Source organism: Saimiri boliviensis, chromosome 6 (assembly GCF_048565385.1).
Source record: "Saimiri boliviensis isolate mSaiBol1 chromosome 6, mSaiBol1.pri, whole genome shotgun sequence".
Taxonomy (NCBI): domain Eukaryota; kingdom Metazoa; phylum Chordata; class Mammalia; order Primates; family Cebidae; genus Saimiri; species Saimiri boliviensis.
In genome coordinates, this window is record NC_133454.1 from 66,148,176 (window position 1) to 66,166,371 (window position 18,196).

The following is an 18,196-nucleotide window of genomic DNA, read 5'->3' on the forward strand; positions in this document are numbered from 1 at the left end:
GAGATCAAATGGTGTGAGGATTTCAAAGCCTGGATTAGAAAAGCCAACTTGCAAATCCAAATTTCCCTCTATTTTTTACCATCTTGTGCCAGTATGTACCTCGGCTATGAATATTTATGTCCCTGTCAGAGAAAACAATCTTTATTTTAAGAGTACTGATCTGTTTTCTCCTTTTCCTTCACATTGTTTATCATCACAGTGATGACATAATGTCAGCTGAGACAAATGTCTACCATACCCAAGTGAAAGGTGCAGTGCGGCTAGAGGATGTAACTGGGTGGAGAATTGAGAGGAGGAAGGCTTCAGCTAAGTATTTTAGGATCACAGGCAGCGTCTGCATCGCAGTGCATCACGCCAGAAGTCTTACAGAACCAGATACTTTCAAATCGTCTACAACAAGGTAGTTAATAAAAGCTTTCTGATAATCTCAAGGCATTTTTCAACCCTATAACACCTGTAACAAGGAATTTATATTCTCTTATGGCTGCAGATTCCCTGGACACTATGTTTCCTCTTCCTAGTGCAGAATTCAGCACCGCATCCACCTCCTCTGCAATTGAGATTCGGATGTGAGGGAGAATTCAGCAATCTTACCTTTGAACTAGGGTCCCAAAGATAAGACGAAGAAACTTCTGCATGTTTTCAGTACACAGCCATTTCCACTGTTCTGTTAGTAGCAAGAGGAGCAGATCCAGGGCTGTGTCAGCTAACTCTGTCTCTGCTCCTGAGGAACAAAATGGCATCAAGAGTAACTCAGAAGAGACCCATACTTGAGAAGTATCTTTCAATGTACTGGGTGACACCTGTGTCTCTCTACCTTCAGGCCAATCATCTGGTATTTTTGCAATCTATACTCAAATGAAGAGATAGTTAACTCATATCTAGCAGGTTCAGTGACAGGCTAAGCATTTCTTTACAATTTTTATTTATGTTCCTGATACTGTCACCTAATAAATGTTTTCATGATTTTTGAAGTATATATATATTTTGACTACTTAGTTTCTATTTCTTCTGTATTTCCCCAGGATGCTGAATACTTTCTCCTCCAGATAAGAGCTCACAACCAATGACTAAGCGTCATTGGTTAAGGCCTCCTCTCTTTCCAACCTTGCATTCCACTCGCCCCCACAAAGCATTATGGAAATACCATGGGCAGAAGCAGGAAAAAATTTGGCCTTCACTTTCCTGAAAAACCTGTTACACAGAACTGTGGGGTTAGGATTCAGGAGGCGTCAGTCTGATTTTGAGATAACATGTGGCTCTAGGAAGAACACACCTCTGGTAAAATGTCGTAACCATTACTAAATTCTTCCCTGTTTCAAAGACTAGAAGGACCACAAATGAGCTTATACCCATGCTAAACTAAGGTTTCCTGAACAAATGTATTTTATGGAAGGAAGCATGTGCTGTTTAAATTGTGCTGGGCTTCTAGCGTCACTTCTGATTTGCCTCCAAGTATGTAATGTCACAGAGTGGACCTGAGATAACTGGTGCTACTGCTGTGATTCACATGATAAGTAATATCGACAATGACTCGTTAGTATAGGACCAATGGGTATTCTCTGGGTCAGCTTGCCCAAGCTCTCCTTGAACACGAATGACTTCTGATTTGGACAGGTTTACTAGAACGGAGTCACACTTCCCTTTGAACGCCATCTAATACATATTTTATTTTCTGTTTGTATTGCAAGGAGGCATTGGGAACTCATATGTTGTTTGCTTTCTAATTATCTTCTCAAAGATGGGATATTGCAGTCTTTGGGAGACAGCATCATCCTAAGCCTTAGGATGTGTGATTCTGTCAGGTTTAGCATTTGCCTGGAGCTGCCACCATGTGGTCACAATTAGTTACAGCAGTGAAAAATAAGAACGCAAACAAGGTACACCACCAAGTTAGTCGTCTTAAAAAAAATGGTAGATTTTTTTTTAAAAACTATATGAGCATTTTGAGTCTCTCAGAGATAGAAGAAGGATTTCAGGCCTAAACCCTCCCTCTAGAGATACCATGTTCAACATTTACAGGGTGGACTTTGCCTGGAATGATATTCTTATGGCAGTGTTCCTGCTCCCCGTCCCCCAACCATCTTTACAGTCTCTTAGAGTTCTCTGATGCTTTCACTGTCATATCACTTCATTTACTTAAACAGTGAGATATGTGTGAAGGGATGGGGCTGTCAATTCTATTTTTCACAGACTTAAATTGAGGCCCACAGAAGAGATGTCAGGCGATTTGGTCATGGGCACCTGAGAAAGAATAGTGAAATCAGCTTTTTCCCCATTTTTGAATCCAACATTCTGTGATCTTTTATTCTCAATGGAGATGCTTATCTTGATGGAACTGATACACATGTTTTAAGTTCTAGTTCAGTAAACATACTAATTAATATCTAAGGCTTTGAATTTTTCTTCTACAAAGTACACATCTGCTCTTCTTCTGGAAGGCAAAACTGTTCTACCTCCAATGCTTCTAAGGAAGAAGTAGAGCTTTCACCTTTTCTCCCTCTCTACTTTATGTTGAGTAACTAGTTGGGATCATCTGCCATGGCAGTAAAAAAAGAAGAAAGACTAGATTGGGGAAAAAAAGACAATTTCCATCTTGAACATGTTACATATCAGTTGCATTATGGTATATCCAAGTGAAGATCCACAATATTCAATATTTAAGGCATCACCACACAAGCATTAGAGCTGAAGCCAGCAGCACAGCTGGCTCACCCTGGAAGAGTGTGTAGAATAAGAACAGAGAGCTGAAAATCAAGCTCTGACAGGTGGTTCACGGAGCCAACAGAGTGGACTAAGAACCTGCAAGAAAGGCATGAAGAAAACCAGGAAACCCGGACACTAAGGAAAGAAAGTTTCTAAAGAAATGCAAGAGTCTGATATGCCACAGCATGTCAAAAATAAATTCAATGGCCTGTCGATATTATCTGCATGAGAACTCCGTTTGTGCCCTGCTCCGCTGCTTGGCTCTGCTCTGGCAACTCTCTCCTACCCATCTCTGTGTCTAAACATAGCACCTCCAACACTGGAGTTCAACACATGGCATGCTCAGCTGGACAGAACAGAAATTAAAGTTACCAACTCCAACTCTCCCAAGCCCCAAGTGGATGCTGCCTGGCTCCCTTCTCCATGGGAGCAGAGACCTTGCCACTCACCTGGATCACTGTTGCTAGGGTCTTGGGCTGGCACAGCTGCATCTGACAAGCAACTGTCCACATGTCCTTTGGGAAGTTGTTCCGGATCTTTTTCTGGGGCTTCTGTTGGCTGCATTTCCAGTAACTTTGTCTGTTTTTCAATAAAAGATTCCATCCCAGACATGGATAGGGTCTCGGACTCCTAAGAAATAGCCAGTGGCATATCACATATGGAATATTGATAGCAGGGGAGCAAATGTGGCCCTCTAGGTTTCCCTGCCTCTCCCCTGAGTAAGTACCTCAGGTACAGAACCCAGCTGATGCTATGACTACTTTAGGAAAGATTTTAAGCAAGTTTCAGGTAAAACAGGCCTGTCCTAGGACTATTCTGAATACATTTTTGGGTCATCCATTTTTTTCCAGGAACTAGTCTTCTTTCTCATCTTGTCATTCATTATCCCAAACCCACTGTGGTTGAGAAGCCAACCTGCCAACACAGAACTGGCAGGAATTCCAAATCACTCAGAGAAAATACTTTCAGCATTAAAGTTAGAGATCCAAATGTTAATTAAGTTATTTAGCAGGACATTTCTGGCTTTAGAGAATAATTCAACTGCCTTTAACTGCAGGACCAACATCTCAGATCTTTCTGCCTCACATTCTCTGGGTTTTGGTTCTTACCACACTGCCTTCCTGGAGACAATAGATAATCTTGTCTTGTGCTTCAGTCACACTTAGTGCTGGAGAAATTTTACTGGATGAGAACCTCAGCCTGGACCTGGTACAGAAACAAAGAGCAGAAACAGAATGTAATTCATGGTCTTGAGTCCCACGAAAAGGTCTGATAAGTACTGATAACACATCACAACAAGAATATCCATACTTATTCTGGGAAGCTTACTGTGGTCAGAGCTGCCAGGAAAGACTTGGCCCTACAATCCCCCAAACAATGTATATTCTGGCGATTCTTAACAGATAGGGCAACTCATATACTAAGCTATGTATACAGTGCACTTGTCAAATGGCTTCTGCCAAGTAAATCAGTCTATATCATGGTTATATTCCCACAGAATAGAAGATTAGCTAGCACGTACTAGGCACTCATTAAAAATGTGCTGAAGATTAAACAGACGGGTGGCATAGACCAAGTTTTTATTATTGCTATTCATGGTGTATTCTTTTTGGACATTCATTAATTCCCCTTGCGTTCCAAATTAAACCAGAGAAGGAGATGCAAGTGATAACATCAACGTTTCCAGGGACAGAGACTCATAAGCACAGGTATCATGGTCATCCTTCAAAATAAGAGCCCCATTAAGAAAAGGTTAGGTGCCGAGTCTGTTCTTACTGGACCATGAAATATAAGCACAGAGACACACACACAAACAGATGCTCTTTCTTCATAAGGATCCAGATATATGAAATTTCCATTAAGGGTACATGTGGTGCCTTTGCTGGCCACATGTTGGCTTTGAATGCTGCCAGGGAACAGCTGGGCCCTAGTGCAAGAGAGAGTAATGGTAGTCAACCAGTTCCTAAAATAGGCCCTGCAGGTTTCCATTCCAGCCCTTTCCTGTTTATTGCTAATATAAGCAACTTCTGAGCCAAGATTTCCAGAAATGATGGCAAACAGAGATCAGTTATAAGACTTAATTCTTACTAGGAAAGAAACATCTCTATTTTCCAGGAAAAGAGATAAGAGTATCCATATGCTGGAGTCCAACATCCCGGGTCAACTGGGCCTGGGGTTCCCATGGCAAACGCACACATTCAGCAGTGCTGTCTCTGCAGCACTGTAGGCTCCTCTGGGTGGGGCACTGAGGAGCCTGGGGTCTAGCCTTGCCTAAAAACTGGTATGTCTGACCCACCTCCTCTCTTCTAGGGCTTGAGAATAGGGTGAGCTTTGGCTGAGGATTGGGATCAATCTGAGAACTGGGGAAAGGTCCCTGGGTGATTGAGGCTTCTCACTTGCTAGCCTTCTTGCCTTCTGTCTGGGGCTTGCTTTCCGTCTCGGCCTCACTCAGCTCCTCTGTGGGACTCTGTGGTTCAGAGCGAGGAAATGCTGTCTTCAAGGTGTCCACAATGGCGCTCACCACCATCTGCAGGAGTCAGAGGTGCAGGGTCAGCAAGGCCATCCACATCCACAGATGGAAATCGCCAAACCAGCGGTTGCCCCTCCCCGCTCCCCAGCACTTTACGCAACAGGACGAGGAGAGGGGCCAGGCTGTCTAGCAAAGCTTTATCCAGCACGAAGGCTGAAGACCAGCTAATGACTTAGTGACAACTATCTTTCCTTTTTTCCATGACCATAAATATCTTTTTCCTTGAGGAGTAAAACGAACAATGCCTTGGGAAAAGAAGCCAAAATGAATAGTGAGATAAATAAAAACCTAAGAGTTCTGTGGGCTGGTGATGTATTTTTCAATTTTCTTTTTATATAAAAAAGGGTTTTATATAAAAAAAAGTTTCCAAATTGCTAATACCTTCATCAAGATGTACATTAGTGGAAGTACATCGGTACATAGGTAGGACTATAAAGAGAAAGGAAAAGTGAAGATGATGATGAAAAACAAAAAGTACAGTTTAGGGGCACAGGTAGAGTAACTTACACAGAGCAAACAATCACTTTTTCTAATCAATTCAAGCAATTTCTCTTCTTTAGGTACAGAAAGAATAATAAAAATCACTCAGGTCAAAACCAAGGTTATCTGGAGTTGATATAAACTTCTCTACTCATAAAGACCAAATAAAACAATCCTCACTGAAGATTAAGAATAAGAATAGGAAAATGACATACAGGTATTTGCTAAAAAGGACAATGTACAAACAAAACCTTAAACTATCAAAGTAACAGAATGAAACATTTACTTTTCCTCTGCTGCTTCTTGCTAATTAACACTGCTGGCTCAGAGCAGCGTCATGCCTTCTTTAACCAATTCTTGCGGTAATCCTCCATAAGGAGTAAGCTGGCATAGCCAAGTCAAGGCTGAAGTGAGTGGTCAACAGACTACAGTGCAGACTGCGGGAGAACAACCCAGGGGAAGAACACTGAGGATGCACGAATTTAGATAATGCAGCTTAGAAAAGACAACTTGTTCTCCAGGATCACAGAACTGTGGCCTGTGAGGGGGGGGAGGTCGTCATCCTCTCATTCACTGTTGTATGGACAGCAGCTAGAAGAGTGCCTGGCTCAAAACAGGCATCCAGTCGGCAGATGTGGAAATGGATGAATGGTATCCGCACGGAACTCTGGGCATTTACCCAGTCGATCCCTTTTTAGACTGTTGTTGTTTCCACAGCAGTGGATATCCCCTAACACCTACTACATGAAATTCCATTTTATTTGTTGCTTCAAGCCCAGATGAAAAGAGGGAGGCTCCTCTTCCACCAATGAGTCAGTGTTTCCCAGCCCTATAAAACACATGCCACTTTTGATAAACATAAGCCTCAGACTTCTGCCCCAGAGACGTTCATATCAGTTGGTAATCACTGCCTACAAGCTCTGACATACTACACAAATGTCTTTCTTCCGCCATCTCCGTAGGTGCTGAGACAACCTCTTGAGGAAGGTACAAGTCTCTCCGTACTGTAAAGGAGAACCATGATACCACTCTAAATCCAGCTTAGTGTCCTGTCTTAGGGCTCTCTTCCTGGGTGACCCAAGACTGAAAATAACATTTATCCTCCAAAAGACCACCCCTCCTGCCAGCTATCTGTGAAGACACAGATCTATCTTTACATGCCTTCAACAGCATACCAATGTAATACCCCCAGGAGATATATGTACACTTAACAGTGTTGGGGCACTGTTTCCCAGCAGCTGTTCCCTGTGATTCCGCAAGCTGACGATTCGACCAATATTTGGCAATGGGTCTTGACAATTCGAGACCATGTTCTATTCACGCCTCTGTGCCGCCCCTTCCCACACCCTACCGCTCTTATTTTCCAAGCGCTGCCTCCATTCTGATGAATCCTTCACATTTACAGATCAAAACTAAAGCTGAGCACAGTGGCCCTGCTGGTACCTTGTCTATTCTAGAGACCATAAATGGTTTCTTGACAAAGGCAATGCGAGCATCTGTGTTCAGAGCAAGGAACTCCTGCACCTCCTCACTGTTAGCGATCTCCGGAATGGCACAGAGTTGCTGCAAAGGTAAAACACACAAAAAATTTTTAAAGAGAGATTCCAGTCCCCAGATCTCTCCACCTTGGCTTCGGTGTTCTGGGGTTAGACACCCAGGTTAAAATGAGAACAAGGCCAAAAGAGAAGAATGCTGACCTTTAGGAATGATTCTAGGAGGCTCTTACGGGCTTCTACTCTGTCACTGTCCATGTTTCCAAACGGAAGATCTGGAAAGAGCTTTTTAGGACCTTTCACATCTGCAAAAAAGCCCAAAATATTCACTCATTTAACATTCAGAGAGCTATTACATATAAAATGTATAAAGAAAACAGAACTATTGAATATATTTCCTTGGTTTAAAAAAAATTTCAGGAGTTCCAAATATACACATAATCCATATGATCCATACAACACTCCAGTGGTTACAAGTGAGGGCTCTAACGTCCAGTTAGCCAAGTTTAAATCTGGGCTCAACTCCCTACTTTAACAATGATCTTCGGTAATTTGTGTTATCTTTCTGACTTTGTTTCTCTTCTATTAGATGAGGATAATGGGAGTACCCAACTCATAGGCTGAGGGGGGCATCAAAAGAGCTAACATGTTTTAAAGTGTTTAGAAGAGAACCTGGCACGTATTTTCAAGGTTGGCTCAGTGTTAGCCATTAAGAAAAAAAATGTATGATTTATGCCCACACTTATTAAACTGTTTATTTTGGCAATCATCACCATTTTTAAAAAACAAAGTAACCAGTTACTAGCTCATTCTTAGAGTGAAACTTTACTACATTAAAAAAAAATCCCCCATGCCTGAGAGTTGTCAAACAGCACAAAAAAGATCTGGTTGTTAAATGAAAGAAGGTGGCAACGACTTCTGGGTAATATTTTATATTAAGAACCACCAATATATGAATCTGGAAAAGTTAATTTACCTCCTCACACTAACAGGCACAGGTGGAAATGTGAACACTTCTTTTTTAATCTTAAACTAGCTGGGGCTGCAGAACAAAGCATCTGGCAGTAAAGGACTGCCTTTGAAAGAATGTGATCACTGCTGTCCAGCACTAAACCTCAAAACTCCTGAAGCAAACCCAGGGAGCAGAGAACCTTGAAACTGCATTCTCCTCCCTGAACCCTCCCATAAACCAACAGGCCAATCAGGGTGGCTCAACGTGGAAGCAAGGAAAACTCATGACTTTTGATGAACTTGCGTAGATCTGGTTTCTCCTCCAGACGGGTCTGCAGATTCAAGAACTCCCGATAGCGGCGGTTCACAGTATGGTAGGCCAGCTGCTGCAGGCCGCTGCTGTTTTCACCGTCAAGGGCTGTCTCGTACTGTTCAATGAACAAATTGATTGACTCAATCAGCCGGGTTTCAGCAATCTTCGATTCTGGCTTTACTAATTGTTCAATGGCCACATAGTAAGAGTAAGAAACTTAGAACAAAGGGAGGGAGATGCTCCTGTTCTGTTCCAGAACCTCCTATATCTAACTGCTCAAAAAGTCAGAGACGAGTTCCACTGCTCCATACCACCACTTTCATCTGAAAGCTACCTCTCCCACGTACTTTATTTACTTACAAAAATGGCTACGTAACTATTTTTCAAAGGCATATCAAATAGAAGGCATAATATCCATAAAAATGATACTTCCTATATCACCTCTAAATTATAGGGCTAAACATTGTAAGGGGAAAACCATTTTGCCATTATGCTTCCCATGATTATTTATATTAGTTAAAGGAAGAACAAATAATCCAAACAGCAGATAAAAGTCATTTGTTTATCTGGAATAAACTACAGGGTATTTGTGTCAGGCAGATTAATTTTCCTAATTGTTATTCTTAGAGCTAAACTGAATTTTTTCCCTAAGTATCTATCATCTGTATCATTAGAAGTCACATGAAAAATGGAGATGCTAAAAGTAGTCAAAGTCCACTGTCTTCATAAGCTCAGAGGGCTGGTATGTGGAAAAGATGACTTATACCTCATGTTCTCCAAAGAGTGAACACCACGGATAGCATGGAAACCAGAACTCAGCAAGGGGGCACACTTTTTGACAGAGTAGTTAAGACACAATGAAGTGCTGTGGGGGAAGTATATATGTGCACCTTCGCATTAGGAATAGGTTATTGTTTTTTCGTTGAGGTATACCGTGGGCAAGGATGGAAAATACTACCTCCTTGTTGCTGGGACTTGTGGCTGGTGCTTTACAATTTTTTGGAGACAGATAGGGTATTCATTATGAGCTGATGTGAGTAAAGTAGTCCCTCCGAACAGTACTGAGAAGACCAGGTAAGAGAGACAGGTGGAATTCAGGGTGGGGCTCTCAATGGCCACATAGTAAGTGTAAGAAACTAAGAACAAAGGGACGGAGCATTTGAGGACAATGAGAGTTTCTGTGGAATATGCTGCTCCTTGAGGGCCAATTTTCAATACTGTTATGGTTCCTTCCATCATATAAACTGAAAATTATTTACCATCAGAATGTATAATATTAATATACAACTTAAAATCAGTTCTATGCCCATATAAAAATCTAAACCCAATTTCAAACTACTCTATATTATAATACCAACTATATTATTTTGTTCTCATTTTTCACTTTACCGTTTTCTATTGAACTATTGATATTCAAGTAGCAGCAGATGTCAAAATCTAGCAGCAACAAAAAAGAATAAATAATGGGAGAAAGACTGTGAACTTAAAAATTTTATCCATCAGCTTCATTTTTCTGCTAATGAGGAGGAAAAAACCCTACTGTTTAATATCAGTGTTGGAATAGTCATTAAAAAAGGATGAAATAATCAGAACCCACACTTAAATGTGAGAAAGGTGCATAGCCTAGCGACACCCAGAATTCGAACAAAAAGGCAGACAAAATGTTAACAGTGATACCAGTCCTTTGAGGCTCCTCTCAGTTATTTTATAACCAGACACCTGCGCTTCTACAACTTGCCTATAAGGAACGTGTGTGTGTGTGTTCACACATATACAGTTCTAATTACTTCCATTCTGTCTTACTTGACAATGTCATAATGTTGAATCCTCCTTAGAAATTCTCAGATAGAAGACATCAGTCTGTCACAATCTGTACATATGAAGAGCAGCTCACGTGATTTTGAGGTACAGTCAAGTTTGGGAACCACTGAAAATATAACCCTCAGCATTCTAGCAGCCCTGAGGTTCCAGGATTGTTTGTGTGCGTACGGAAAAAATGCTACTCTGCCTTACCCATTAGTTTCAGACCATTCACAGAGAGAGATGCCTACTGAAAGAAACACTTCAAACTAAGAGCATCCCTTCCCCAAGAACATTTGCTTCACTGACTGCTTTCCAAACCCACTCCTAGCCCAGATGAGCACCCACAGCTTTAATCCTGTTACCTTCACAATATAGAGTGTGTATGGGTGGAAGCCGGTGCCACTGTGCTCTCGGGCTGTAATAGTGCCAGTGATACGAAGGTTCTGGATGACAACTGGGCCATCTGGACTGCTTAAGGGCTCAAAGCTGAAGGTGGCTGAGCTGAGAGGACCAGGTGGAGAGGAGGAAAGCAGAACTGGTGGCAGACTAGGCTCAAGGGAGCCCATGTCACTGGTGAGATCCTTCTCTAAGCATGAGGGCCGTGAGAGGCAGGTCTTTTCTGGCCCTTCCAGCAAAGCTGTAACAGAGGTGGTAACATCTCCTTGTTCTATCTCTTTGTCTGCTGTGTCAATCTGGATCTCTGGGCAGGAGTTCAGTGTGGAGACTCGCAGGCCTGTCTCTGTTTCTGTCACTGGACCTTCCTCAGTCTCTGCTCCTTCAGACCCCTCAGCATCTTTGGGTTCCAGAGCCTGTGAACCCTCTAGTGCACACAGGGCATCCTGAATCCTGTCAGAGAGAAAGTTGCCTGGAGTCATGAGCATGATGGTTTCTTTGCCCAGTTCAGACAGTGGAGACTCCAGCTCTGAGTCTTCACATAAGAACAGGGGGCCTCGAATATTCGGCTGTAGAAAATGAGATGAGTTGTTTCCTACTTTTCTTTCTTCAGACATTCCACCCAAATCTCCCTCTACAGCTTCATGGCCTTCTTCAACCTCTGGGGAGGGGCCTGCAGGACCCTCTGGTTCAGTGTAACTTAGGAACACTGGGGCTGCTACTGGAGAAGGGGCTCTGCCTTCTGGAAGCTGTTCTACTACAGTGATCAGTGGCAAAGAGGTGGGTACTGAAGGCTGTTCGGGGGTGCTGGCTGGGCAGAGTGTTGAATCTCTGGCCTTGGAAAAGATACCCACAAGTACAAGGTGAATCCAGTCAGGATCTGACAGCCTGCTGATCAGCGGTAAGATTACATTGCACGTGATGAGTTCGACCACTACATGGCGTCCGGTACGAGTCTCCAAGTGGGGCTTGGGCACCAGCCCTTGAAGCAGCAAACTGACAACGCCCCGTGTATAGGTGACTTCAGCACTGGGGCTCTGCACAGCAGGATGTGGGGTAGTAGCCCGGCAGTAAGCCTCCCAGAGGTGGGAAGGCTCAACTGGACCACTCTTCCCTGCAGTGGCCTCCTTTGCCTGAATGTAGCTCTGCAGGTGACAACCGCAGAGAGTCAGAACACTCTGGGCAAGAGCACAAGTGTCCATCATGCTCATCCTCCTCCGAAGCTCCTGGACCAACCCTTTCATAGCTGCCTCCATTTCCTCCTCAAAGGCTGGCTCCTGGCTCACAGAACGGTACCAGGATAACACAAAATCTCGAATAATCATCTGGATGGTGCGGTTGATCTCCTGTTCCAGTTGCCTTTCTGCCTCGGGGCATGGAGGACAGGTGGCCATCGGAATGAAGCGTTCCAGGTGCAGCCGACCTGAAGCCGCTCCCGTGGCGCTGGAGCCCAGCCATCCTCCCAGTACCACCAGCAATGCAGATAGAAGGCACAGCAGCCACACGTTGACCAGAAGGTGTATGACCAGCAGCCAGCCAAGCAAGACCCCCATGGCCATCAGCTTTCGGCTACTCAACAGGTTACTGAGGTGACAGCTGGTTCCAGCTGGAGTCTCCTGGAACGGTGGCACTGTTTCTATCTTCATGGTTGAATGGACAAGGTGGCTTCCCCAGATGACAGCCAAGATTTTACTTCAGAGTCTGGAAGGGGGGCATGCACCGGGTCTCGAATACGGGGCGATCTGGGTGCTGCTCAGGGAACGGGGGCTCCAAGCCCTCCAAGTCCTACAGGCGCTGCGAAGCGGCAGCTCCGCGTCTACCCACGGCTGTCACTAACAGAGCCCTCGAACTCGCCCCTTCCAGCCGAGGTGTGGCTTTGGAGGAAAACTCTGCGGCCTTCATACTGCCCCACGCCGAGAGCCTCTTTGCGGGCTCGGGGCGGGCGGGGCAGGGCCCTGGGGCCCACGAGCACTTACACGGAGGGCGGCGGCCGGCCGGGACTGGGTCACACGCCACCGGGAACCGCGCGCCCACACTCAGCCCCGACCTGAAATGGGCTCATTGGGGTCCTCTCCGCTGGCCTCGGCCCGCCGCCGCCGCCGCAAACCCGGACGACAGCGCTCCGCAATCCAGCCCGTTTCAGGGCTGCCGGCCGGCCGACCGCCGGAGACAGCTTCCGGGTCGACGTCGACGGCAGCGAGGCATGCTGGGAGGACGGCCGCGCGCGCCCCGAGGAGCAGTGCTGCCCGGCGCCCTCTGCTGGCGAGGAGCCGCCCTGACGGCACCTGCGCGCGGTGGTCTCCGAGCCGGAGCCTGGGCCTGAGCGCGCATAGGGCGCGTGCTCGCCAAGGGCGGGCGCAGCTTCCGGAAGGGCTGGGAGACGCAGCCGCCTGCAGCAATCGCCGCCAAGACCCATTCTTCCAGACGCCTTAAAACGCATCCCAGCTCTGGTTAGTAAATGAAGCCTGCTTCTTACTGCTCAGGCACGCTGTCAATAATCCGGTTTATTTCAATCCCATGGAGGCATAGTTTCATGGGCCTGGTAGGTCTTAACATTCACCCCTTTTCCCCTGGAGCCCGTATGGCGCGTCCCCAGTACACAGCCTTACCTCATTTGTTGTCCGGAATTGCAAAATATAAGGCATAAAACAATACAGAGATAGATTTATGTTTTAAATTTTACATACTGTACCACAAAATCAAATTTGCTGGTGGCTTTACGGAAACAATCAAATATTTTGGGCATCTGCTATCTTCAATGTGAGAGGCAGGGCGGACGAATAGAAGCAGACCTTGTCCTCCAGGACCTCATGCTAATTGGGGAGGCCAGCGCTTTGAACGCTCCTGACTCTCTAATAATGCCAGTCAGCGCGTGATATAGTACAAGACAAAATCTTATAGGAATTCAGGGGGAGGGAAGATCACGGTGGGTTGCAACGGTTAAGGAGAGGCTCACAGAGATGCTGCCTTTATGCTGAGTCTTCAAGGATGAGGGTTTCTAGTCACCTCCAACTCTTCTCGCTTTATCCTTCCCAAAAACATAGGAAGAGAAGGCAGAGGTAGAGGTGTCCTTTCAGATAATCCTGTAATATATTTGCTTTGGCATATGCTCTATGTTGGACTGGTTTTGGTTTTAGCAAGTTTGACTCCAGTTGTCTATGCAGGAACCTGTAGGAAGACAAAATATTGGCAGCACTGACCAGGTGTAAAAAGCGTTGGTGTCAGCTTTGTGTGAAGCCAGCATCCGTATCCGCCTTGGGCCCTAGGAGCTGTGCCTGCAGTGTGACTCTCCTTTCCACTTTGGCTGAGGATGTGCATCATTTGCACAGAGCTGTTCATGGTTGCCCTTCATCCACCTTCTCTGTGCTGTAAGCAGTCTTTCATCATCATGGACTACTCCCTAGATGTTGAAAGGAATCTTCAAACAAATCCCAACCCAAAACCGTGCCAACAAGAAGTGCATTGCAGCTTTCCCTCGCATCCATTGCTACTGTTAAGGCAGGGACTTCCTTTGAATACAAAAGAAGGCATCATTTAGATGTGACCCATAGTTTATGATTAATCACTTCTAAGGCAAATGGTTTGATTTAGGTTCAGTGTCCACTAAGCAGACTGGGCACTCCCCTGAGATGGCAGAACGTGAGTCCGTGTTTTCATGGTCCATATCTTTTCATGCTGCCTGCCTTCCCACTGAAAAGGAACCTGAGAAGTGGGTTCTGCCCCTCTCTACCTTCCCAGACCATTCTAATGTGCTCAGGAGCACTTAGAAAATGGCAACAGTGCTTTGGAGAAATATTCCTGCCACCTAGTTGGGAGCTAAAACAGAAATGTGAATGATGAAAGGACTACTGATGGTTAGTCCCGAAGACTTCCTGTGGCAGTTCAAAGAGAAACTTTACTTGGCAGCATAATCTGTAGTGTTCAGGACAGTAAGGAAGTGACCTTGCAAGTGGGCGCTATGCCACCTGACCAGATGGTCTGGAGCATCAAGGTAGCCAAGAGTGCCTTCCTGATTCTGAAGCAGGTTTGATGGACATGCCTATGCACTTGTCATTTGGACAAGTGTGAGCTCCTGCCTGGGGGTCTGGGCAGGCCTCGGTCTCTAAACAGATTAATCACTGGGAGGAGGTGAGAGTCAGGACTGATGTGCCCTGGTGTGTGTTTGTGGAGTGGGGAGGCTTGCCCACACCACTCACCATCTGGAGACATCCTGCCTTCTTTCTTTTTCTCATTTCTCAAAACATTAAAGGCATAGTGCTAGAGTCTTGGGGCAAACAAGACAAATAAGATACAATAATTCTTCTCAAGGGACGCTCAGTCTAGTTAAAGGAGAGACACATAAATAGATGCATGTAATGAAACGTGATCATGTGTATAATGTGATGTGTTGTGAAAGAAGTGCATACAATAGAATTAGAACACAAAGGAGGTGGTCAGCTGTGGAAGGGGGTGGTTCATAGTTTTCCCTTAGGTTGGGAAATGAAAAAGAAGTGAATGAATTTTAGGAAATGTAGGGTAGTGAGAGCAGGGGAAAGAGAGGGAAGGTCTTTCAGGCAGGGGCCCACTTGTGGGAAACAGGCAGGGACCATGAGAGCAAGGCACCCATGACGTAGGGCCTGCTGGAGTCAGCCCACACCCCACTTCAACTTTTTCCCAAAAGAGAAGACCAGGTGGCTTCCTCAAAAGAAGCTCACTGATGGGGCAGGTGAGTGAGAAGAGGTGATGATATGGAGTTACTGCTGTGGGATATAAAAAAGGAGCTATTGAGGGTCAGGTAAAATGATAAAGCAGGGGCCAAGCATGGTGGCTCATGCCTGTAATCCCAGCACTTCGGGAGGCTGAGGTGGGTGGATCACAAGATCAGGAGTTCAAGACTAGCCTGGCCAACATGATGAAACCAAGTTTCTATTAAAAATACAAAAATTAGCTGGATGTGGTTGTGGGTGTCTGTAATCCCAGCTACTCAGGAGGCTGAGGCAGGAGAATCACTTGAACCTGGGAGGCAGAGGTGAGGTTGCAGTGAGTCGAGATCACGCCACTGCATTCTAGCCTGGGCAACAGAACAAGACTCGATCTCAAATAATAATAATAAAAATAATAATAATAATAATAATAATAATAAGCTGAGTGTGGTGGTGTGTGCCTGTAATCCCAGCTACTTGGGAAGCTAAGGCAGAAGAATTTCATTCACCCGGGAGGTGGAGGTTGCGGTTAGCCAAGATCGTGCCATTGCACTCCAGCCTGAGTAACAAGAGTGAAACTCCGTCTCAAAAAAAAAAAAAAAAAAAAAAAAAAGAGAGAGAATCCATCTTAAAAAAAAAGAAAAAGAAAAAGATAAAGTGGGGCTGAGGGCCTAGCTGCACTTACAGATCATAAATTTGTAGTGGCACCAATACATGTGGTTGAGTTATTTTCTCCCAAGGTGTTTAGTATTGTATTAGTCCATTTTCATGCTGCTGATAAAGACATACTCAAGACTGATTTTTTACGAAAGAAAGAGGTTTAATTGGACCTACAGTTCCACGTGGCTGGAGAAGCTTCATAATCGTGGCAGAAGGAAAAGAAGAGCAAGTCACATCTCACATGGATGGAAGCAGGGAAGAAGAGAAAAGAACTTGTGCAGGAGAACTCTTCTTAATAAAATCATCGGATCTCATGAGACTTACTCACTATCATGAGAACACAATGGGAAAGACTTGCCCCCATGATCCAATTACCTCGCACTGGGTTCCTCCCATGACACGTGGGAATTGTAGGAGTGACAACTCATAATGAGATTTGAGGGAGACACAGAGCCAAGAGCCAAATCATATCATTCTGCCCCGGCCTCTCCCAAATTTCACATCCTCACATTTCAAAATCAATCATTCCTTCCCAACAGTCCACCAAAGTCTTAACTCATCTCGGCATTAATTCAAAAGTCCACAGTCCAAAGTCTCATCCAGGGCAAGGCGAGTCCCTTCTGCTTATGTGCTTGCAAAATCAAAAGCAAGTTACTTCCTAGATACAATGGGAGTGTAGGCATTGAGTAAATACAGCCATTCCAAATGGGAGAAATTGGCCAAAAGAAAGGGGCTACAGGCCCCATGAAAGTCCAAAATCTAGTGGGTCAGTCAAATCTTAACACTCCAAAATTGATTCAAGAAGTGGGTGCTCATGGTCTCGGGCAGCTCCACCCCTGTGGCTTTGCAGGGTAGAACCTCACTCCCAACTGCTTTCATGAGCTGGCATTGAATGTCCGAGTTTTCAAGGTGAATGGTGCAAGTTGTTGGTCAGTCTACCATTTTGGGATCTGGAAGGCAGTGGCCCTCTTCTCACAGATCCACTAGAAGGTGGCCCAGTAGAGACGCTGTGTGGGGGCTTTCACCCCACATTTCCCTTCCTCACTGCCCTTAGGAGAGGTTCTCCATGAGGGCCATGCAAACTTCTGCCACTGCAACTAGGCGTTTTCGTACATCCTCTGAAATCTAGGTGGAGTTTTCCAAACCACAGTTCTTGACTTTTGTGCAACTTGCAGGCCCAACACCATGTGGAAGCTGCCAAGGCTTGAGGCTTGCACCCTCTGAAGACACAGCCCAAGCTCTACATTGGCCTCTTTCTGGCATGGCTAGAGCAGCTGGAATGCCAGCCACCAAGTCCCTAGACTACACACAGCACGAGGCCCCTGGGCCCAGCCCAGGAAATCGTATTTTCCTCCTAGGCCTCTAGGCCTGCAGGCCTGTGATGGGAGAGGCTACCACAAAGGTCTCTGAGATGCCCTGGAGCTGTTTTCCCCATTGTCTTGGGGATTAACTTCGGGGCTCCTCCATACTTATGCAAATTTCTGCAGCTGGCTTCAATTTCTCCTCAGAAAATGGGATTTTCTTTTCTATCCTATTGTCAGCCTGCGAATTTTCCAAACTTTTATGCTTTGCTTTCCTTATAAAACTGAATGCTTTTAATAGTGCCCAAGTCAACTCTTGAATGCTTTGCTACTTAGAAATTTTCTCTACTTTTCTTTCTAAATCAACTCTTTCAAGTTCAAAGTTCCACAAATCTCTAGAACAGGGGTAAAATGCTGCCAGTCTCTTTGTTAAAATTTAACAAGAGTCACCTTTGCTCCAGTTCTCTATAAGTTCCTCATTTCCATCTGAGACCATCTCAGTCTGGATTTCATCATCCATGTCATTGAGAGCATTTTGGTCAAAGCCTTTTGACAAGTCTCTAGGGAGTTCCAAACTTTCCCACATTTTCCTGTCTTCTTCTGAGCCTTCCAACCTGTTCCAACCTCTGCCTGTTACCCTGTCCCAAAGTCACTTCCACATTTTCAGGTATCTTTTCAGCAGTGCCCCACTGTACTGGTACCAATTTGCTGTATTAATCCATTTTGATGCTGCTATTAACACATACCTGCAACTGGGCAATTTACAAAAGGGAAAGCTTTAATTAGATTTACAGTTCCACATGGCTGGGGAAGCCTCACAATCATGGCAGAAGGCAAGTAAGGGCAAGTCACACCTTACATGAATAGCAGCAGGCAAAAAGAGA

General features: G+C 45.0%; 1 protein-coding gene across 4 annotated transcripts in view; it reads right to left on the reverse strand.

Annotated features, from left to right (window-relative positions):
- The window catches only part of SNX19 (sorting nexin 19), a 38,642-nt gene extending 25,798 nt beyond the window's left edge, over positions 1–12,844 (reverse strand). For 3 of the 4 annotated variants that reach the window (XM_039470882.2, XM_003923501.3, XM_074400881.1), the window contains exons 1-8: positions 10,639–12,844; positions 8,450–8,588; positions 7,414–7,514; positions 7,160–7,279; positions 5,103–5,233; positions 3,816–3,912; positions 3,156–3,336; positions 595–724 (exon numbers count right to left, since the gene is read on the reverse strand). In XM_039470882.2, coding sequence (XP_039326816.2) covers positions 595–724; positions 3,156–3,336; positions 3,816–3,912; positions 5,103–5,233; positions 7,160–7,279; positions 7,414–7,514; positions 8,450–8,588; positions 10,639–12,315 — 2,576 coding nt within the window. In that variant the 5' untranslated portion in view covers positions 12,316–12,844. The other variant, XM_074400880.1, reaches the window with a different exon arrangement.
- Between the last annotated feature and the right edge of the window lie 5,352 nt (positions 12,845–18,196).